The 22619-nt window shown below is 42.3% G+C and overlaps 3 protein-coding genes across 3 annotated transcripts; 1 reads left to right on the top strand and 2 right to left on the bottom strand.

Annotated features, from left to right (window-relative positions):
* Positions 1 to 12616: 12616 nt before the first annotated feature.
* LOC116115768 (probable pectinesterase 67) lies at positions 12617 to 14465 on the top strand. Its single transcript, XM_031401901.1, has 5 exons — positions 12617 to 12918; positions 13040 to 13202; positions 13488 to 13694; positions 13787 to 14034; positions 14312 to 14465. The coding sequence occupies exons 1-5, from the start codon at positions 12617 to 12619 to the stop codon at positions 14463 to 14465; spliced, it is 1074 nt and encodes a 357-aa protein (XP_031257761.1).
* Positions 14466 to 15095: 630 nt separating this feature from the next.
* Positions 15096 to 17115, bottom strand: LOC116115767 (GDSL esterase/lipase At4g16230-like). The gene is made up of 3 exons (XM_031401899.1): positions 17095 to 17115; positions 15397 to 15649; positions 15096 to 15319 (listed from the first exon to the last, which is right to left on the bottom strand). The coding sequence occupies exons 1-3, from the start codon at positions 17113 to 17115 to the stop codon at positions 15096 to 15098; spliced, it is 498 nt and encodes a 165-aa protein (XP_031257759.1).
* A 3738-nt stretch (positions 17116 to 20853) lies between these two features.
* Positions 20854 to 22355, bottom strand: LOC116115766 (GDSL esterase/lipase At4g16230-like). Its single transcript, XM_031401898.1, has 4 exons — positions 22115 to 22355; positions 21888 to 22018; positions 21567 to 21797; positions 20854 to 20859 (listed from the first exon to the last, which is right to left on the bottom strand). Exons 1-4 carry the CDS (start codon positions 22353 to 22355, stop codon positions 20854 to 20856), a joined length of 609 nt encoding a protein of 202 aa, XP_031257758.1.
* Between the last annotated feature and the right edge of the window lie 264 nt (positions 22356 to 22619).

Here is a 22619-nt window from a genome sequence, read left to right as displayed (position 1 = left end):
CAATTTCTCGGTCTGAAATTCCTTGAGACTTTGATAATGAATGTGGGCAAGTCTCTTATGCCATTTCTCAAGCTCATCTACCTTTATATTGCAAGCTCTATTTTCAGTTTTTTTCAGCTTAATGGGAAAGCTTTTCCCTACCATTTTGACTCTCATCTGCTCACACCCTTTACTGTCTAAAATTTGACAGATTTGATTTTCAAAATGCAAGACATAATTGTTTTCTAACAATTGTCCTACACTTAAAAGGCTTTGACTAATTCAGGTGCATAGAGTACATTAGGAATGAGATTTGTACCTATAGAGGTATGAATTGCAACATCTCCCTTTCCTTTTGCTTCAACATAGTTACCATTTGTAATCTTGATCCTGGACCGATGTGTTGGATTTAATTTCACAAAATCCTATAGGTGTGGTGTCATATGGTTTGTACATCCACTGTCAACCAGCTAGCCTTCATAGCTTATTGGTGGTACACTGCAGGAGGCTACAAATAGTTGTTCTGTCCCTTGTTCAGGTTGCTGATCATCTGTCACATGTGCTTGCTGTTGGGGTTGCTCTCCTTTGTTGCTGCAGACCCTCTCTATATAGCCAAACTGTTTGCAAGCCCTGCATTATATCTCTGGCCTAAACCAGCATCTTTTCTCATAATGCCCCTTCCTTTTACAGTGAGAGCAAGGTGGATATTCCTTCATCCCAATTGGTTTTCCCCCTTGACCATTACTCCTTTCTTTCCCCTTCTTATCACCGGCATATCTCCTATTGTTCCCTTAAGCTGGTTTGCTTTTGTGAGCTGCCATCATTGCACTATCACCTACATCTTTTTGCCTCAAAAAGCCTTCTTTGCTCTTGTGCTTGCAGCGCATGAACCAGTTCTGTAAGAGTAACCTGCTCCATGTCCTTTGAGTCCTCAAGAGAGGAGATTTTGGACTCAAATCTTTTAGGCAAGCTAATCAGGACTTTCTCCACCACTCTCATGTTTGTTAACTCCACTCCCAACAGCCTTATTTTGTTGACAATGCTCATCAATCTGTCAACATAATCCTTAACCTTCTTTGATTCTTGCATCCTTTGCATCTCAAACTCTCTTCTTAAATTCAGCACCTGTATGTTTCTTGTTGGGTTGCTTCCCATGTATTATTCTCTCAACTTATCCCATGCCTCTTTTGGAGTTTCATATGCCATAATCCTTGTGAATACAAGGTTTGTTACAGCAGCATGGATGTGGATAGCGCTCTTGGTGCTTTGGCAGCTTCTTCCTCATGCATTCACATCTGATTCAGAGTAGGATTTGGTCCCAATGGTGGTGGCTGCCTATTTTCTTCCACATACTACCACAACCCCTAACCCCGGAGGAAAGCTTTCATCTTTACAGCCCATATGTGATAATGTTCCCCATTAAACACTGGAGGTGACATCAAGACTGATTGAGCAGCCATTGTTTCAGTTTAGGTGTCTGAAAGAAGGCTGGAGCAGACTGTTCTTGGGCTGAGATGGGAGGTGTTCTTGAGTTGAGATGGATGAATGAGCACAGGAGAGATTTCAGGTTGTTTTTGTGTGTCTCTAATACCAATTGTTGGTGTTAGTGCCGGTGGATTCTAAGGAAAAGATGAAAAATGAATTTTGGTTGAGAGAAAGTCATCTTTCATTACAATGCATATTGCAATATAAACAACCAAAACTTATTGTTTCACCAACTAAAACAAACAATTCAAACTTTTAAATTTTAAAACAAGGTTTACAACAAATACAACCTTAATCTAAGCTGATTGCACCTAAACATGTCACTAAAAACAACCACTCCAGCAGCTCCATTCACGGCGGACAGAGGAGACAGCAGCAGTTCATTGGCGCCAAAATTAGATTCAAAAACTATTGATGCTGGATTTTGCACCAACGAAACGCACGTGTAAAACGGCGCAGGGAGCCCCGAAGTCACACGTGAAATTAATGGATGAGGGATAGTAAATGCAATAAAGACAATTTTTAAAGTGGTTCGGATGCTAAGGTAGCAAGTCCTACGTCCACTAATGCTTATATTGATGATAGGAGTCAGGTCGCTATTAGCTGACTGACATTACAATGATATTACAAGATATTGATTGCTGAGAAAAGAGAGAAAGAGTAATTAATCAAGTGAAAAAGGTGTGAATCCCTTTAATGAGAGATGAATTCCTAATTTATAGTCAGATGCCTTAAGGCAATCCTCACTAAATCTGCGAGTTGGTGGGATTATCCGTGCAAATCCTTCTTTATGTCACATTACCCATCTTTCAGAGTGATTTGCGTGATTTAGAGCAAGGATTGGACACGTGGGAGCGTCATAGCCTCCTGACTAGCCTGACGCGCGCCCACTACCCTGACAGACGCAGACGGTGCTTGTTCCAATGGTCTGACTTTTGCAGGCTAAAGGGTCCTGACGTCAGCCCTTATATTTTTAGGTGTAACAGAAGCCCCCTAGTTTTTAAGGTTTGAGGATTGAACCTTGGAAACTATAGGTCGTGCCACGGTTAGATGATTCCTGAAAACTTTAATCTGTTCGAAAATAGGTCGGAGCGGCATTTGTACGAGCACGACCTCGCATGCCCAAGGACGAGCGACCTGGTTTTGCCTGATGTCACCCATTTATTCTGATAACGAGAAGGCATTTAATGAAGCCATTCCTGCGCTGACAGGTGTACCCCTTGTGTGGTGAATGCCAGTCGATCACATTTAATGCCTTGCATGCTGAAACAGTGCGCTTTATCAGGGCATTAAATGCAACATGCATTGGAACGGTGCACCTTACTAGAGCATTAAATGAAGATTTGAGACGCAATTAATGCTCTGAGAGAGATATGGCCATCGTTTAAGCTTTTCAACTGGAGGGGTGTAAGTTTGTCTTCATCCAGTCGTATCGCTTACTCTTCCTCGCTGATGAGTGACACGTGGCCAAGATCTACGGTAAGAAACCTTTACCGTTCGAACGTCGTTTCAATTCCAGGAAATCCAAACACCGATCCATGCGCTATAAAACCCACAAATCGCGCTCAGGCAATGTTACCAAAGCCTTTTTCACAGAGAACAAAAGATTTTCGTAGGCCAAGAACCTTTGTCTTCCAAACTTGCATTTTTCTGGCATCTGAAGCAGACACCGTCGTCGTACTCCGAGAGGTAAGAGTTTTCTGGTCATCATCTCATTTTTTCCATGAGTTAATGGCGTCGGTCCTTTGGTAACCCATCGGAGACTAGTCGTCTGTGTCTGGTTCGAGCCGCGAACGGCGGCTCAAACCATGTTGCTAGGGTTTTTATTTAGGATTTGAGGGAACGTATTTCCTCCCATGTCATCGTACAATATAACGTACGGAGACCGAATAATCCTTCTGCTTGTCACTTTTGCAGACTGCCAAAATGGACCACTTTGATATCAGACCTGAGCAGGGAACCAACTCATCCCCGCACGGTGCTCCTAGCATCCCTCTTGAGGTTTTCTCGGTACTCACCGAGGAAGAGCTTGAGAGGGTAATAAGCCAATTCGGCATCGAAGTGGATGTATTCCACGACCTAATGCACTCGTCGCGATACCCTTCAAAAGGCTTGGCCACGATCTCCGAGGAGATTATCAAGGGTGGAGGACTTATCCCCCTGCACCCTTTCATCAGGTCGTTCTTGGACCACTTTGGGGTCGCGCTGATGCAGCTGACCCCGAATGCGTACGTCATTACTGTTGCAATATATATCGCATGCCGAGAGAACGGACTAGGTGAACTGACAGCCTTGGAACTCGGCTGCTCATATTATTTAAAGAAGAGCAAGGACAAGGATTCGTATTACTTGTCCAGGCAACCTACCATTGTCGATGGGATATACAGTTATCCCAGCAACGCGAGGGCCTACGAAACGAAGTTTTTCTTCTTTCGTTACGATGGCCATTGCCGCTTCCAGGATCCGAGTGGGCTTCTTTCTCTTTGTTTGTATTTCTGTTTTGTTTTTGGCGAACTTATTACGCTCGAAGCGTGTTCGCTCTAACAACCTAATTTCTCTTTCTAGACAGTTAACAAGACAACTGAGCTAGGGTTGCTCCACGACAGAAAAAGAATCTTGCAGTTCGGCTCCCTTCTAGACAAGCGCGATGCGAGGACACTTGTGACAATCGCGAATTTACGGAAGTACGGTTTCTTTAACGCCAGCGCGTCGTTAGAACCCCCACAATGTGAGTTTCCTTAACTGACTCTTTTCTTGGTCGTGGAACAAAATACCTTCACTAACCTCGCCTTGCATGCAGCAACAACCATGCCGCCAAAGGAACCAGAGCAACCCCGCCGAAGGCCCATCAATTTTCCTCAGACGAAGAAAGCGAAGGCAGCCGAAGCTGCGCAAACAGCCTCCCAAGCTGAGGGCGCGACTCCAAGCCAGCCACAGCCGGCAGAGGACGCACTCACGTGAACCACAAAAGTCGCCCAACCGTCGCCTGCTCGGCCAAGGACAAAAACCGTGGCCCAGCAAAAAAAGAGGAAACAGATTCAGGCTGAGGAATCAGATACAGAATCCAAAGGCGAGCAGCCAAAGAGGTCGCAGCCGAATACGAGCAAGTCGGGCAAGGCACATATGGATGACATGACGGCTGCTGAGGCCGCGAAGAAGGGTCCATCAGTATTGGACTCGCTAGGGTATCTACCGGAGTACCTGCAGCCGGTGGTGTATGCCCTGCTTGAATGCAGACTCTCGGAATCTTTCGAGCAGTTCGCAAGTTCCAGGGACGTGGACCTCATGTCCACATCGATCCAGCATATGAGCAAGGTGAGCGAACTGTCCTCGGCGAGGACTTAACTTTTTTTTATTACCCAACTCTTTCTTCTTTTGTTCACAGGCTCTCATTTCCATGAAGATGTCCATGGAAAAGGCACAACTGGGAGCTGCGAAGGGAGGTGCCACCCTGAGGGAAGAGAACACAGTGCTTAAACGAAGCTTGGAAGCTGCCAAAGCAGAAAGAAACCTATCTCTCGAATCGGCAAACAGCTATTTGAATGAAAGAAATGCGGCTCTTCACACGGTGGATTTCCAAAAAGCGCAGCTCGAGAAGCAGAGAGAGGAGATAAAGGAGCTGCAAAGGACCGTAGCCAATTTCTCTAGAATGGCCGGGGAGAAGGACCAGGAGTTGAAAGTGACCTCCTTGCAGGTCGTGCGAGCAGAAAAGGAGAGAGAGGCCTCTGAGAAGTTAAGGCAGGCTCTTGAAGTTGAACTTCAAGAGAGTCAAGGGAAAGTTGCATCCTTGACAGAGGAGGTTGAGGAGAAGGCTGCCGAATGGGCAATCGACTCTATCTATGCCTTGCAACCAAAGAATCATCATTTAGACATGTTCGACCTCCCGGCAGACTGGCAAGAAACACTTATGTCCATGGCACGGGAGGATGATGAAGTGGCGGCCTTCCGACCAGAAGGTTCGGGACACGCAGCGAACAAACCCCCAGCCGACCAACCCTAGAACGAGGAGGTCAGCCCCGAAGTGGCTGGATTGAGTCTTTTAATCATGTCTTCTGCCCTGCTGTACTTTATAGCAATGAAATACATTTTTGCCTTTACAATTTTCTATTCGCATTATCATACATGAGTTCTTTCCAATTGTTTACATTCATTGAGTCAAAGATGACATAACTTATTCACACGAAATGGATTATATAGAGATCGTTTATAGACGCTCAAGATAAAAACTTTACAAAGAAATAACTTACAAAAAATCAGAAATTAATTTACAAGGAAAGTTGAGTTCGGAGTTACTGGTAGTATAGCCGAAGATGTTCAGCATTCCAGGCCTGAGGTACCTTGGAACCGTTTAGCCTTTTGAGATGATAAGTCCCCGGTCTGATTACTTTATCAATGCGAGAAGGATCTTCCCAGTTCGGCCCTAAAACTCCCGCGCTTGGCTCTCTAATTCTGAGGAGAACTTCTTTTAACACCAGGTCGCCGACTTGGAAGTCTCTTCGCCAGACCTTTGAATCAAAGAACTTCTTCGCTCGTTGCTGATAGGCTGCTATCCTTAGCAAAGCTTTGCTGCGATGCTCTTCAATAAGGTCCAGGCTCGCCCTTATGAGTGCTTCGTTATCTATCTCCTTATACAAGTCTTTCCAAAGCGAACCAGTTCTTACCTCGACGGGAATCATTGCTTCACACCCGTACGCCAGCGAAAAGGGTGTTTCTGAGGTGGAGGTCCTTAGAGTTATTCGGTATGCCCATAGGACTTCGGGGAGGTCGTCGGCCCAATTCCCCTTAGTTGCGCCAAGCTTTGCCTTCAGAGTGTGCTTGATGGTTTTGTTGACAGCTTCAACTTGGCCATTTGCTTGCGGTCTCGCCATAGAGGCAAATTTCTTATGGATGCCTAGCTCGTCACAAAACTATTTGAATTCCTTATTGTCGAACTGTTTTCCATTATCTGAAATGAGGGTATGAGAGATTCCAAAACGGGACACAATATTCCTGAAAACGAAGTCCTTCAGCTTTCTGGTCATGATCGCAGCTAGCGGTTCAGCTTCTACCCACTTGGTGAAGTAATCTACCGCGACCACAGCATATTTGACTCCCCCTCTTCCAACCGGCAAGGGGCCAATGAGATCGATCTCCCACATGAAAAAAGGCCAGGGGCTAGTCATAGTTATCAGTTTGTGGGAGGGAGCTCGCGGTATGCTCGCGAACCGCTGATACTTATCGCATCTCTTGACAAAGTCGTGAGCGTCGTCTTGAATTCGGGACCAATAGTACCCTTGACGAACAACCTTGTTTGCAAGAGATTGCGCGGCGGTGTGATTACCGTAGATCCCTTCTTGAATTTCCCTCATAATGTACTCCGCTTCTTTGCTAGTTACACATCGAAGGAGAGGGGCACTAAATCCTCTCCTATACAGCTAGTCCCCGATGAGGGTATAGCGAGTGGATCTTGTTCACAGGACCCTTGCCTCGACCTTGTCGTCTGACAAGATCCCATTCTTGAGGTACAGAAAAATGGGAGTCATCCAGGAATCAGAATGAGTCGCATTCACAACCTGTTCGATCGGGCTGATACTTGGGGTTTTGACGAGCCGAACAGGAATGCTTTCTGGTGCCTCTGAGTCCAACGACGAGGCTATCCTTGCCAGGGCGTTTGCCACAGAGTTGTTGTCTCTGGGAATCTGCGTGATTTTATAATGTTTAAACGGCTCGAGTGCGGCCTTGACTTCTTTCAGATAACGGACCATGTTCTCTTCCTTGGCTTGATATTCCCCCAAAATTTGGTTGACGACCAGCATGGAATCGCTGTATACACTGATCGCGGTTGCGCCCATTTCTCTAGCCAACCGCAACTCGGCGAGCAGAGCTTCATACTCAGCCTCGTTGTTGGTCGCTTTAAATCCAAACTGAAGAATGTCATGAATGCAAGCCCCTTTGGGGCTCAAGAAAAGGAGACCGGCACCGACCCTTTTTCTATTCGATGACCCGTTGATGTAGAGGCTCCAGGTCGACAGGTTTTGAATATCTTCCTGAATGGCTTCGCTAGGCTGTTGCTCGCTCGGAAGATAGGAAAATTCTGAGATGAAGTCAGCAACTGCCTGGCCTTTTATGGTCGACCTCAGCTAATACTTGAGATCGAACTGACTTAATTCCATGGCCCATTTAAGTAATTTACCAGATGCCTCTGGCTTTTGAAGGACTTTCCTGAATGGGTAATTCATCATCACATGGATTGTATGGGCGTGGAAGTAAGGTCGCAGCTTTCTGGAGGCGATCAGCGGGGCATAGGCTAATCGCTCCATTTCTGGATACTGCATTTCGACATCTGTCAGTCGCTTGCTCAAATAGTACACTGGCCATTGTGCCTTTTCCTCTTCCCGAATCAGAGCTACACTGGCCGCAAACTTAGAAACGGACAGGTACAGAAGTAGGATTTCTTGCAGAAAAGGCTTGGACATGAGAGGTGGTTTCCCGAGGTGTTCTTTTATGCTTTGAAACGCCTATTCGCACTCGGGTGTCCATTCGAACCTCTTGCTGGCTTTTAGGACATTGAAGAATAGCAAGCATCGATATGTTAATCTTGATATGAAGCGACTAAGTGTCGCTATTCGCCCGTTAAGGCACATGACCTGCTTTTTACTGGTCGGGCTCTCTATGTCGAGCAGAGCTTGAATCTTCTCGGGGTTCATTTCTATCCCCCGTTGATTAACCATGTACCCCAGGAACTTCCCCAGTGATACTCCGAATGAACACTTGAGAGGATTCAGCTTCATCTTATATAGTCGGAGGATGTTAAACATCTCAGCGAGATGTGCAATGTGCTCTGAGGCGACCTGGGATTTGACTAGCATGTTGTCCACATAAACCTCCATTGTTCTTCCAATCTGGTCGGAGAACATTCGGTTAACCAATCGTTGGTAGGTCGCGCCAGCATTCTTGAGGCTGAAAGGCATAACTTTGTAACAATACAGCCCTCGGTCTGTAATAAAGGACGTATGCTCCTCGTCCGACCCATACATTGGAATTTGATTGTATCTCGAGCGTGACTGGGAGCTGGATCATTCCTTTGGGGATCAGGTGGACCCCTGTAAAGCCGTAAAGAGGGATCAAAGCGGGCTTCAGGTCGGCCTCGTCCAAGTTCATTCTTTCGAAAGCGGTCTGGAACAGGATGTTCACAGTGCTTCCATTGTCCACGAGCATTCTGCGGACATTATGGCATCCTATTAGGGGGGTGATCATGAGGGCATCGTCGTGAGGATGGTGCAAACGAGCTGCCTCCTTCTCATAGAAGGCAATCGGCTCCTTCTTTTGAGCCTTTTGTGGTCGCTGCGATGTGCTCATCACCCTGATCGGGTCGTGATAGGCTTCGCGAGCGTACCTTTCCTGTGCGCCTCGCATGTTTCCTGCGAGGTGCGGTCCTCCAAAGATTATGTTAACGCTGCTATACCTATGGTGATCACGACACTTTCTTCCTTGTTCCTCTTGGTTCTTCTCTTTTGCAGGAGCGGAGTCATCAATGGACTCCTTGAAGTGCCCTTTCATGATGAGCTCTTCGATCGCTTGCTTTAGAGCTCGGCACTCATCTATGTGATGCCCGTTGTCTCGATGAAAGCGATAGTATTTTTTATTATTTCTGGCTGTCGCGGGAGTTTTCATGGGCTCTGGTTCACCGAGCAGACTGGCCTCCTCGAATTTATCAAGAATGGTTGATATGGACATGTTCAGTGGAGTATAATGAGCCATGTCGCGATCGCGACGAGGAACAGAGCATAGGACTTCTTGTGCTCGTAGCGGGGTTTCTTCCCTTTTCGTTGATTGTCAGAGTCCCCTCTGCAATCAGCTTTTCTACTTTCCCCCCGACCAGATATACTGCTTGATGCGCCGGGGTCACGACGGCGTAGTGCTGCCAATGAATTTTCTATTCGGAGGTACTTCTCCGCAAGGTTGTAGAATCCAGTGAGGGAGACATCGTCCTCAGCTTGTAGTTCCTTCCACAGGTCGGTCTGCGGGCGAACCCCGGCTATAATGAGAGTCCGAACAGACTCTTGGGGGTATGAGCCACCTTGTTGAGTTCCCTGTGGAAACGGTCAATGTAAGACTGGAGTGATTCATCCCTTTCTTGTCTTATGTTGCTAAGGTAGCTCAAAGGCATTGAAAACTTTCGGTTTGCTTGAAAATGCTTGAGGAACGGCTCGCTCATCTGAGGCCACAAACTGACCGACCCTACTGGGAGCGACCTGAACCATCGTTTGGCATGGGAGGTCAATGTTACTGCCAGACAGCGGCATTTTGCCAAGTCTGAGATCTGGTGAAGCTCCATCAGGTCGTTAAATTCGTACAGATGATCTTGCGGATCAGAGTTTCCATCAAATGTCTGCATGTCAGACATCCTGAATCCTGGCGGGAGTGGAGCGGCTAACACCTCGGGAGAGAAGGGGGATGCAGATGCGACCTGTCCCTGCTCGTTATGCTGGGCCCTTAGCTTATCTAGAGCTTGCTGCAGCTCTTCGATTTGCGATAGCAGGGCCGCTTGGGGGTTGCTTTCACCCACGCGAGTTCGATTCTCGTGGTTACGATTGAGGAATGCCCGGAGGTCAGGCTCTTCTTCGCCTCGGCTGGAGGTCCTAGCCACTCTCGACACATGCTGACTAGAGGCATGCGATGGCGATGAGAGGTGCGGGGTATTCTCATGACCTTCGCGATGGTAAGAACCGCCCCGCGAAGTGTGAGACCCTCTCGCACGGTGGCGACCAAGATTGGCTTGCTGACGGTGATAAGAATCGACTCGTCCAGCACTCTTATGGGTATGTACCTGCGACGTGGCGTGGGACAGCTCATGCTGCGTCTTTTCACCGAGTCTCAGCGAGACTGGTATTCTGCTTGGGACGCGGTCGGTGTTTGCTAGCCCTTTGGAGCCCGTGGGCTTGCTTTTTGCCACTTGCTTACCCTTTCACCTTCGTGCTGCAGCGCTCGTGGCACGGGCTATTTTCCTTTGCCGCGCTTTCGCGCGACCTGCAGGCGTTTTTGGCGGTTGTACCGCCGCGGCTGACTTGGATGGTGCGCCTTGGTCCAAACGGTCCAACCTTTGGTTAACCGGCTGGAGAGTATTGTCAAACCTCTCCAGGTAGCTTCTTATAGCGGGGTCAAGCTGTGAGCTTGATGAGATATCTCCCGCAGCATTCTACGAGGCCGAAGGTTTTTTGGAAGAGGTATCCCCTTGAACTTGGGGGGACCCTTGAGTACCCTAGTTGGTTTGCTCATTTCTGGTTGGCGGGCCATTCGTTGTTGTAGAACCAGTGGGTTGGAGACTCTCCTGATGAAGGATGAACACTAAATCAGGCCCTCCTTCTAGCGCCAAACTGTTGATGCTGGATTTTGCACCAACGAAACGCACGTGCAAAATGGTGCAGGGAGCCCCAAAATCACATGTGAAATTAATGGATGAGGGATAGTAAATGCAATAAAGACAATTTTTAAAGTGGTTCGGATGCTAAGGTAGCAAATCCTACGTCCACTGATGCTTATATTGATGATAGGAGTCAGGTCGCTATTAGCTGACTGACGTTACAATGATATTACAAGATATTGATTGCTGAGAAAAGAGAGAAAGAGTAATTAATCGAGTGAAAAAGGTGCGAATCCCTTTAATGAGAGATGAATTCCTAATTTATAGTAAGATGCCTTGAGGCAATCATCACTAAATCTGCGAGTTGGTGGGATTATCCGTGCAAATCGTTCTTTATGTCACATTACCCACCTTCCAAAGTAATTTGCGCGATTTAGAGCAGGGATTGGACACGTGGGAGCGCCACAGCCTCCTGACTAGCCTGACGTGCACCCACTACCCTGACAGACGCAAACGGTGCCTGTTCCAATGGTCTGACTTTTGCGGGCTAAAGGGTCCTGACGTCAGCCCTTATATTTTTAGGTGTAACAAAAACAAACTGAATTTCCAACCAAATTTCCAGCAAATTATCACTGTTTCAACATGCTCCCATCCATAATCTTCAGTACTTGTTTTGCTGTTCAATGGCGTGGAGCTGTGCTTAGAGATATGGAAGGAACTGATGGTAGTATTATTGTGTACATTTTGCCTGTTGACAGATCTGGGAATTTTTTCCTTGTTCTAGAGGCTTCAACCTGTTTTTTTGTGGCTGCCCTTGGCTCTTTTTGTATAGCCCCCTAAGGGTTTGTGTAGGGAGTGTCCTGTGGTTCAGAGGATTGTTTTTTCTTCTGTTTTTTGTTTTGCCTTGCCTGATGGTTTTGTCCCGGGTATTGGCCTCTAAGGGGTTCTGCTCCTTCTGTTCGTAAATCCTTTCATCTTTATACAATTATGGTGTTTACATGTTCATTTCTTTGCATGTTTAATTGTGTGTTTCAGGTCATTATTCTTTGCATGTTTAATTGTGTGTTTCAGGTCATTATTCTTTATGTTTTGACCCATACAATTTAAAAACAAACTTAATTACAGAAGAATTTGGAGGATTCGACCGCCAATGTTGAAAAATTCTCTCCTGCAATGAGAACCATTGTGGCCGGATGACAAGTCCGTTAATCACTGGTCCCGTGAGAGACAATCACCGGGTTTACCCCAAAAAAATATTCATTGAGTTCAAGCCAGAGATGTGAATAAAGGGCTTGAAATATGGGTGGAATTGCCAAACCAGTATATCAAATCAAACTCCTACAAATTCTGAACTGTTGACATTTTCTCAACATTTTTTAGCCTCTTCCTAACCAACAACAAATATTTAAAAGTAACTAAATTTAGTGAACATTTGGTATACCAGGAAATTGGTTTCTAAAAAGGGATTGCTCCGAAAGGGTAAAAGGGTGTGTCCTTATATCTAAAATCATGGTCATGGGTGTTATTGTAACAGCTACAGACTTAAAAAACAAAACAAAACATATGAGCCTCACATAAAATCTGTTGGAAGCCCTCCAAAATAGAGAGTTTTTGTAACTAACTTTCGGCTCCAATCTAGTAACATCCAATTTTAACTTTCAAACAAACCAATACCTTAAATAACTTGTGTAAATCCCTCTATATAAAACCAGGAATCTATCACATGATCATATAAGCCTTAGAATTCTAGGTACCCAATAAACATTAAATAAATAAATTATATATATATAATATAGTCCCACCTCGGACATGCCTTCCTCCCCTAGACCTCCTTCAACATTCCATAGAGTGATTCATATTGCCTTTGCAGCAATTCTCGTCATTGTCACTTGTTTTTCGGGTCATGTCTATAGCATAGACGATGCCGAAGCCCCAGGTCCGCCAACAGTCTTAGATTCTCCGCTGCTGACAAGCAAAATTCAAACCAACCGCACAATTAAGGTTGACATCAATGGCGATGGCGATTTCACCTCTGTCCAGGAAGCCATTGATGCTGTTCCTCCAGGCAATGGCGAGTGGATCATTATCCATGTAAGGAAAGGGGTTTACAGGTAATTAATCTTCCCTGCCATATCCTGAGATTTTCCAGAATAATCCAAGATTCTGCAGATGATATTTTAAGGTTATATTAAATTGTAAAGTAAAATTTATGTTCTCAATTTTGGGTGGTAGAGAAAAGGTGCACATACCAGAAGACAAGCCTTACATATTCCTGAGAGGGAACGGGAAAGGAAAGACAGCCATTGTCTGGTCCCAAAGCTCTGCTGACAATAGGGCCTCTGCCACATTTTCTGTCGAAGCTCCCCACTTCGTTGCTTTTGGTATTAGCTTTAAGGTACGTGTTTTTCTCATTTCAATTTTTGGATTTACTATTTGAAAATATTTTCTTTACAAGTCCATTTGATAAAGATTATTCATAATTATCTAACCTCCTTTTGGTATCATTATTATGTAAGGAATCAATGGTATAAGCCCTGTTTAAATTTGTTTATATATACGATAATATTGTGTTCCATTTTTACAATGTAAAAGAGCTTGTTTGTCTGGGAAATTTGAGCTTAACCCGTCGTCCGATAGGGGAAGCTAATTTTTTTTTTTTTTTTTTTTGGTTTGAACACAGAATGAGGCTCCTACTGGGGTTGCTTTTACCTCACAGAACCAGTCAGTGGCAGCATTTGTGGGTGCAGACATGAATGCTTTCTATCATTGTGCATTTTACAGTACTCACAACACTCTCTTTGATTACAAAGGCAGGCATTACTATGACGACTGCTACATCCAGGGCTCAATTGATTTCATATTTGGCCGTGGCAGGTCCATGTTCCATGTAAGTGGTCAAGTTATATTTCATTTTCGGATAACAAAATAGGTTGAACATACACAAAACTAATTTCCATGTATCAACTGTGGATATTGCAGAACTGCGAGATTTTTGTAATTGCAGATAAGAGAGTTAAGATTCTCGGATCAATCGTAGCTCAAAATAGGGAATCAGCAGAAGATAATGCTGGGTTTGTGTTTGTTAAAGGGAAGGTGTATGGTATTGGTGATGTATATTTGGGAAGAGCCAAAGGTTCCTTTTCCAGGGTCTTATTTGCCAAGACCTACTTGTCTAAGACCATAACACCCCATGGTTGGACCAATTGGAGCTATGCTGGCAGTACAGAGTAAGAATTTATAGTTTTTTTTCCTGAAAATTGATGCTAAAGAAAAAGTACATTGTTGACAAGTCATTTAAATTGAGTAATGCTACTCTTACTCACTTTTGTAAATATAAAGCATAGTAAAGATATCATAAATATAGTAAGGGTATTATATGTGATTTTAACAAAAATGAGTAAGAGAAGTGAGTAAAGGGAGTGAGTAAGGCTAGCATTTTTCTTTAAATTACACTTCAAGGATTAATTTTGTTCTAACATATTGGTTTTTTTGAAATGGCTACAGTAATCTATTCCAGGCGGAGTACAAATGTCATGGACCTGGAGCTGATACATTTAACCGTGTTCCTTGGTCGAAACAGCTAACTGAACAGGAAGCAGAGCACATGATGTCAGTCGATTTTGTAGATGGAAAGAATTGGCTTCCAGCATGGCTTTGAAGATCATTGTTAGCAAGGAATGATCCAAGAATTGATGAAAAAAAATTCAAGACACAGACCGAGCGTGGTGTCAAACATTCTTATGTGTTAATTTAATTAAGTTGGTTCATGGTATTATAATTTAAGCTCAAGTATTTATGCTACAGAAAACTTGGCAGTACCTTCCGAATTGTCAAGCTACCTGTGCAAAATATGGATATAATAATAACCTTTGGCATGTCTGTAAGTGGGAATTGACCCAAAATTAGTTAATTAGAATATCTACTTCTGGCATTTTGATCCATGAACATTGACTTTTTACTTTTTTATATTTACGCATACTATATATTTAGGGATAGTAAGTGAAATTGGCGATCTAGCTTTCTTCAATTACCATATGTTTATGTAAGAGAGGCAAAATCATGTGAAAGGAAAATCTAGGATTAGCATTGCCATAATAAGTGAAACATGTCTCAAATTATTGTGAAGGAATTATTACTTGATAAGACCCTTTGGCCTTTGTCTTACTAGAATCCTCTGAAATAAATTATACAAACAAAAACATGCTTGAAAGAAATTATCCTGACGAGGGAATTCTCTGAAATTACAGCAGTGCATAACTACTTATGCCATTCAGCAATTCCCATTCGTTCATCCCATCACAAGCTGGCGAATATTCAACGGCGAGATAAAATTTGAGCCACCATCCATTAAATGCTTGGCTGCAATTATATTTGCAGCATAAGAGGGATGTAATGCATCCCAAGACACATACTTGCTTCGATCGTCACAAACTTGAGCTCCAGTAAGACATGGGAATAAGCCGCCGTGGGTTCCCGCAATGTGGCAGCAGGCATAATCTGCTATATCAAACCCTGAGAACCAAAGAGATTTATATGATCCGATCAATGTGAATAATATAATATATGAAGATAACATATATTACACTCACCATATGATGCATAATTTCGAAAAATATCTTCAAAAATAGCATAAGCATCAGCATAAACATATTTTGATTCTGTATTACTTAAGGTAAGCTCAGCGAGCAGTGCTTTCAGTTTATTGTTATATAACTGGCCATCTTCATTCACGGAAGCAATACACTCATTCGTAGGAGGATTTATATCTCTTGTATGAGGTATACAACCAGCTGCACCAACGTTTGCGGCTATAATCTTTCTGGCATCTAAATTATAGAGTCTCTGCCCACAAGAGAAAATAAAAATTACAAGAGATTTTAATCATACCAACTAAGAATCCGAAACGAAATATTACTGAAAAATAATGTGAAGCCAAAACGGGGTCGTTTCATTTAAGTTCATTGAAGGAATTCTAGCCGTCAGATCAAGATAGATCCAAGGGTTGATATTTGTTGATATGGGCATATATAAAAGAAGCAATAGTGATGTGAACTGCCACATCTTTTGTTAATCTGAAAGGTTAGGGTTCGTGAGAGAAAAATTAGAGAGCAACTAGGGTTGCGTATTTGCTAGGTTTTTCTGGGTATAATCTGAGTAGATTAGAAAGAGGGTTGCGTTTCCTTCTTGAGGCTGGTTTTGTCCTCTGTTTCTTGCAGATTATTAAGAGATTCTTGAGCGAATAGGCCTAGGTTGAGTGTTGATCTGTTTTGGCAAATTTGTATGGTTGTCTTCTTGTAATCGTTGGATATTCTTTTAGTGTTGTGAGTATCCGTATTTTGGAGCTCAACGTGGAGGTAGTCTATCCAAGATTGGATAGACGAACCACGGTAAATTCGTGCCTTGATTTTGTGTGTGTGTGTTTTTTATCTTGAATATTGATTGTGTTTGTTTGTGTTGCGAATTGATTAATTAGGCTTGGGTTATAACAGTGGTATCAGAACCAAAGTTCTAAAGGGTATTTAGGTTTAGAAATCGTTTAATTCTTGACGAATTCGAACATTAGGGTTTGTCAGTTTGGGGGTTTGTCGATTTAAAGGTTCCTAGATCATTAGGACTTCGAATCTTGCTGAGTCTTGGAACTAATTCGTGAGATTAGGTCACAAACACAAAGGATCGACGAAATTCGTGCAAAATCGAAATTAGGGTTTTGTCAGGATTTGGAGGTTTTTCAGATTAAAGGCTTATAGAGCTTTAGGGTTTCGAATCATCCTTGAATATGGTCGAATTGGTTCGTCTGAGTCACAAACACGAGTCAGGGGAGAAATCTTGGTATTGTCTACGAGCTGTAGTAGTCTTGTCACTTTCGTCTTGTTTGATAAAGTTTAAGAGTGTTTCGACTGAAACACCAGTAACTGCCTTAAAAACTGCTTCGCAGTACTTGGCAACCTCTGGTATAACAACGCCACGTACTCCTTAGACTGTCCTGCCCTGTCATTACAATACAATGAGCACTACTCGTATGGAGATCTTCCAATACAATGGGAAGATCGATTTTAATACATGAAAAAAGAAGATGAAGGCCCTCCTTTTACATAATAAGGTAGGGCTTGCTCTGGAAAAAGATACCACCAAGTGGTCTGAAGAGAAACTGAAAAAGAAGGCTGAAGTGGATGAGGAAGCCTATAATCTAATCATAATGAATCTGTCCGATGCAGTCCTGCGTAAGGTAGATGGCATGGAAACACCACTCACACTCTGGGGTAAACTCGAATCCCTTTATTCCTTACAGTCTGCACCAAACTTAGCATTTCTTAAAGGAGTTTTATTCTCTTATAAAATGGATGTTACTAAGTCTATAGAAGAAAACCTTGATGAGTTTCTTAAGATGAAATTAGTGTAGAAAGGTACAGATCAGGAGTTAGGAGATTCTAGTTTGGCAATGATACTGTTAAATTCATTGCCTAATGAGTACTTAGTGGTGAAAAATGCTTTACAATACACTAGGACAGTTCCCAATGTTGACCTGATTATAGCTGGCCTGAAATCTAGGGAATTAGAGTTGAAAATACAAAAAATGAATGGGAATAACTTGTTTGTCAAAAGTAGGACAGATCCTGGACAATTAGGAAGGGATAGTAACAAGAATTTCCAACAACACATGAACCCTAAGACTAAGAAAAAAGGGAATAATAACAAGTCTAAGGGAGAAACTAGAAAGTGTTTTCATTGTAATGAACCAGGCCACCTTAAGAATAATTGCTATGATTGGATAAAGAAACAAAAATAGCATAATACAGAGAGTAATTTAGCTAGCACTAGCACCGGCATTGAAATTTCAGAAGCCCTCACTGTCTCAAACCAAGCTAGTAGTAAGGAATGGGTTCTAGATTCGGGATGCACCTTTCATATGAGCCCAAACATCCAATGGTTCCAGAACTTTAGGAAAGGAGAGTTAGAAACTGTTTTCATGGGTAATAATAATTCTTGTAAGGTTCAAGGCATAGGAAACATAACCATTAGGTTAAATAATGGTAAAGTCATAATGTTAACTAGAGTAAGGTATATAGCTGACCTTAAAAGAAACCTGATTTCATTAGGAACTTTGGATGAAGCTGGATGTAGTTATAAGGCAGAAAAAGGGTTCATAGTTGTGTATAAGAATAATGAAATTTTGCTTGAAGGGGTCAAACAAAATGGGCTGTACATTCTGTGTGATCAACATTGTGCATTCACTATAAATTCTGCTTTATCATCTACTAATCTGACTGCTACAGAGAAATGACATTTGAGACTTGGCCACATAGGCCAAAAAGGTATGATAGTGTTAAGCCAACAAGGCTATTTTGGTAAGGAATCCATATCTGAATTAACTTTCTGTGAAGTTTGTGTGTTGGGAAAATAGCACAGAATGAGTTTCCAAAAGGGAACTCATCTGGCTGAAAAAGGGTTGGATTTGTACATGCAGATCTTTGGGGTCCTGAAAGGGTTAGAACACATGGAGGGAATTGCTATTTCCTCTCCATTATGGATGATTATAGCAAAAAGGTATGGGTGTACCTACTTAGGTCCAAAGATGAAGCCTTAACTAAGTTTAAAGGCTAGAAAAACCTGGTTGAAAACCAAGTTAATAGGAAGGTGAAAACCTTTAGGACAGACAATGGCTTGGAATTCTGTAATCTGGAGTTTGACTCTCACTGTGTAGAAGAGGGAATTTTGAGGCATAGGACAGTTAGGGGAATCCTTCAACAGAATGGGGTTGTTGAGAGAATGAATAGAACCCTTCTAAAGAGGGTTAGATGTCTCTTATTCATAGCTGGTCTACCAAAAACCTTTTGGGGGGAAGCACTAGGTACAGCAGCCTATCTTATAAATAAGAGCCGGCCCTTCTAGCTCAATAGACTTTAAGTGCCCTGAAGAAAAGTGGTCTGGGAGGAGACCATCTCTTGAACCCCTAAGAGTCTTTGGATGTGATGCATATGCAAATACCAGAGATGGAAAGTTAGAGCCAAGATCTCTTAAGTGTGTCCTTTTGGGATATCAAGAGGGAACTAAGGATTATAGGCTATGGGAAAGGGCTGCCCCAGGGGTTAGGGTAATTGTTAGTAGGGATATGATTTTCAATGAAACCGTTTTTCCTTGCAAATCTGGTACTAATAGTGCAGGTAGCTCACAAGAAGAGTCTGAAACTTCTAGACAAACTGGGACAACTCAGTTTGAGGTGGAACCTGAAACTAATCCTGATCAATACATCTAAACAGATGAGACTGATCCACTTGAAGATCAACCACAGCAAAATCAAGAGCAGAAGGATGAAGATCACCCTACTAACAATGCTGAAGTGGATCAGCATGGTAATCTGGCCCAATATCAATTAGCCAGAGACAGAGTCAGGAGGGAGATCAGACCTCTTGCAAGGTACAACTATGCTGACCTGATCTATACAATAATTCTGGCTGGTTCAGAGATACATCGATCAGAACCCAACACTTATGATGAGGCAATGAGTTCAAGGGATAGAAAAGAATAGGTGGCTGCTATGGAGGAAGAGATGGAGTCATTGCACTCAAACAAAACCTAGACACTAGTTCCAAAGCCAAAGAATCAGAAGTTGGTGGAGTGCAGATGGTTGTACAAACTGAAAGAAGGGATAAATGAATCTGACCCACCAAGATTCAAAGCAAGGTTAGTGGCTAAGGGCTACACTCAGAGGGCAGGTATTGATTTCACTAAAATATTTTCTCCAGTAGTTAAATTTAAAACTATTAGAATCATGCTAGCAATTGTTGTTCAATATGACTTAGAGATAGAACAACTGGATGTTAAAACCGCTTTCTTGCATGGTGAGTTGGATGAGAAAATATTCATGAGTCAACCTATAGGTTTTAAGGATAAAAAACTGTCTGATTATGTATGTTCACTGAATAAATCTCTGTATAGACTTAAACAGTCCCCTAGACAATGGTACAAGAGGTTTGATGCATTCATAATAGGAAATGGATTCACTAGAAGCATGTATGATAACTGTTTCTATTTTGCCTGTATGAATAACATGCCAACCTATCTTCTGCTATATGTAGATGACATGTTAATAATTACTAAGTCCATGTCTCATATTAATGCTTTAAAGGCCAAATTAAATACTGAATTTGATATGAAGGACTTAGGGAAGGCAAAGAAAATACTATGAATGATGATTGATAGAGATAGAAGTGCAAATACCCTTAAACTCCATCAATCCTCATACTTACAGAAACTGGTCTTAAATTTTGGTATGAATGAATCCAAAGCAGTGACAATGCCCTTAGCAAACCATTTCATACTTAGTAAGTCACAATCCCCAAAAACAGATTCAAATAGGCTAAAAATGGAGAATGTCTCTTATTCTAATGTCATAGGTTCTGTAATGTATTCCATGATATCCACCTGACCTGATTTAGCATATGCAATATCACTATTAAGCAGGTTCATGTCAAATCCTGGAAATGAACATTGGAATGCTTTAAAATGGTTAATGAGATACATTAATGGCACTATTCAGATTGGTTTAATTTTTTGTAAAAGATATGCATCACTTGATCTGGTTGGGTATGTAGATGCAGATTTTGAAGGTGATCGAGACTCCAGGAAGTCCACAACTGCTTAATACTTTACACTGGGAGGCAACTGTGTTAGCTGGAAAGCACAGTTGCAACATGTGGTTGCACTTTCCACTACTGAAGCAGAGTACGTAGTAGTTTCAGATGCATTCAAGGAAGCAACATGGTTGCAAGGGATTCTGAAAGAAGCTGATCTGTTGAATGGCACAGCAACTGTTTACTCTGACACTCAGAGTGCAATCCATTTGAGTAAGAACACAGTGTATCACGAACGAACAAAACATGTGGATGTCAGGCATCACTTCGTCAGAGACCTGATTGCAAAGGGAGAAATTAATCTTTTAAAGGTGCCTACTGAAGAGAATCCAACGGATATGGGAACCAAAGTGGTGACCACAGCCAAGTTCAAGCACTGCTTGAACTTGCTTCACATCAGATAAACACTTTCTCTCAGAGCTGAGAAGAAATATAGGATAACCTACTGCACTAAAAAAGAGTCCAGCAATGGAAAAGAAGAAGGGAAATAAATCAAAGGAAGAAAGTTGCCTTCTAGGTGGAGACTGAAAAATAATGTGAAGCCAAAACGGGGTCGTTTCATTTAAGTTCATTGAAGGAATTCTAGCCGTCAAATCAAGACAGATCCAAGGGTTGATATTTGCTGATATGGGCATATATAAAAGAAGCAACAATGATGTGAACTGCCGCATCTTTTGTTAATCTGAAAGGTTAGGGTTCATGAGAGAAAAATTAGAGAGCAACTAGGGTTGAGTATTTGCTGGGTTTTTCTGGGTATAATCTGGGTAGATTAGAAAGAGGGTTGCGTTTCCTTCTTAAGGCTGGTTTTGTCTTCTGTTTCTTGCAGATTATTGAGAGATTCTTGAGCGAATAGGCCTAGGTTAAGTGTTGATCTGTTTTTGCAGATTTGTATGGTTGTCTTCTTGTAATCGTTGGATATTCTTTTAGTGTTGTGAGTATCCATATTTTGGAGCTCAATGTGGATGTAGTCTATCCAAGATTGGATAGACGAACCACGGTAAATTCGTGCCTTAATTTTGTGTGTGTTTTTTATCTTGAATCTTGATTGTGTTTGTTTGTGTTGCGAATTGATTAATTAGGCTTGGGTTATAACAATTACTGTTCTCATGTGTGAAAGGAAATTTTACTGTGAGCTGAAATCTGAATCTTGAAATGACATTGTCGGTGTAAGCATCTGGAGACAAGTTCTTTCCTAAAGTGTTAGCCTTGAAATTCAGTATATCATTTAAGCCAATCGCAAGAAAGTATAGAGATTGTGTAAGAAGACTTTTAGCTGCTTGTTCACCGATTCTGGATATAATATCTTGCCTAGTTTTTTCGAAGTAAGAGATTTGCATATCGAAATTGATAAGATCACCCTGTATAAATCCGCATATTGATAATATTTCAACAAAAACACCATGATTGTAGTAAACAAAGAACTCTATTAAATTGAGTAGAAATATTACAAAGAACGCTCCGGTTTCATTTAATAGTCCTGCTCCAGAAGAAGCATAATTAACACCCTTTAGAATCATGTCTCCAACTGTTGTTGGAGCCATGTAAGGAGGAGTCAAGTTTTCAAAACCCAATTCTTCTCCTGGACGGAACAAAATTACAAAAAACAAGCTCTCAACTTCTGAGTGTCCAAGTCAAAAGTAAAATGAAGGACACAAAAAAATAAATAAAAACTTGCCTATCAAGTCAAAAAATGTTCTATTATTCGTATAACGTCCTGATGGACCTGTAGTACCAAAATCAATCCCATTCGGACTAACTGGCTTTGCTATTGTTTTAATATAGAAGTTGTTTCCTGCATCAGCCAACGAATCTCCAAAAACGAAAATTGCTGGAACACTTTTTCCTGAACAAGTACCTACAACTAAGTAGATTGTCAAGACTTGGGAAACGTACCTGAATGATTTGAGTCTCTCCATCACCATTCACCAACAATGTACCAGGACACTAGAGATAGCACATGCATGCGCTTTATATATAGTTAATTTTAAGACGAGAACTCACAGAGTAGTAAAAATTTGTGGCCTAATTTAAATCACGTCCCCACTACAAATTTTGTAAACAAGGATAACCTAACGCTAACTTGCTATGTATGCCAAGCAGCTTTTAGATTCGTGCCTAACACAGCCGCAGGATCATTCTATTACTTTTCTAAGATGGCTTGATTACCCAACGAACAATAT

This window comes from Pistacia vera, unplaced genomic scaffold, assembly GCF_008641045.1.
Source record: "Pistacia vera cultivar Batoury unplaced genomic scaffold, PisVer_v2 Contig753, whole genome shotgun sequence".
NCBI lineage: Eukaryota > Viridiplantae > Streptophyta > Magnoliopsida > Sapindales > Anacardiaceae > Pistacia > Pistacia vera.
This window is presented reverse-complemented; position numbering and strand designations above follow the sequence as displayed.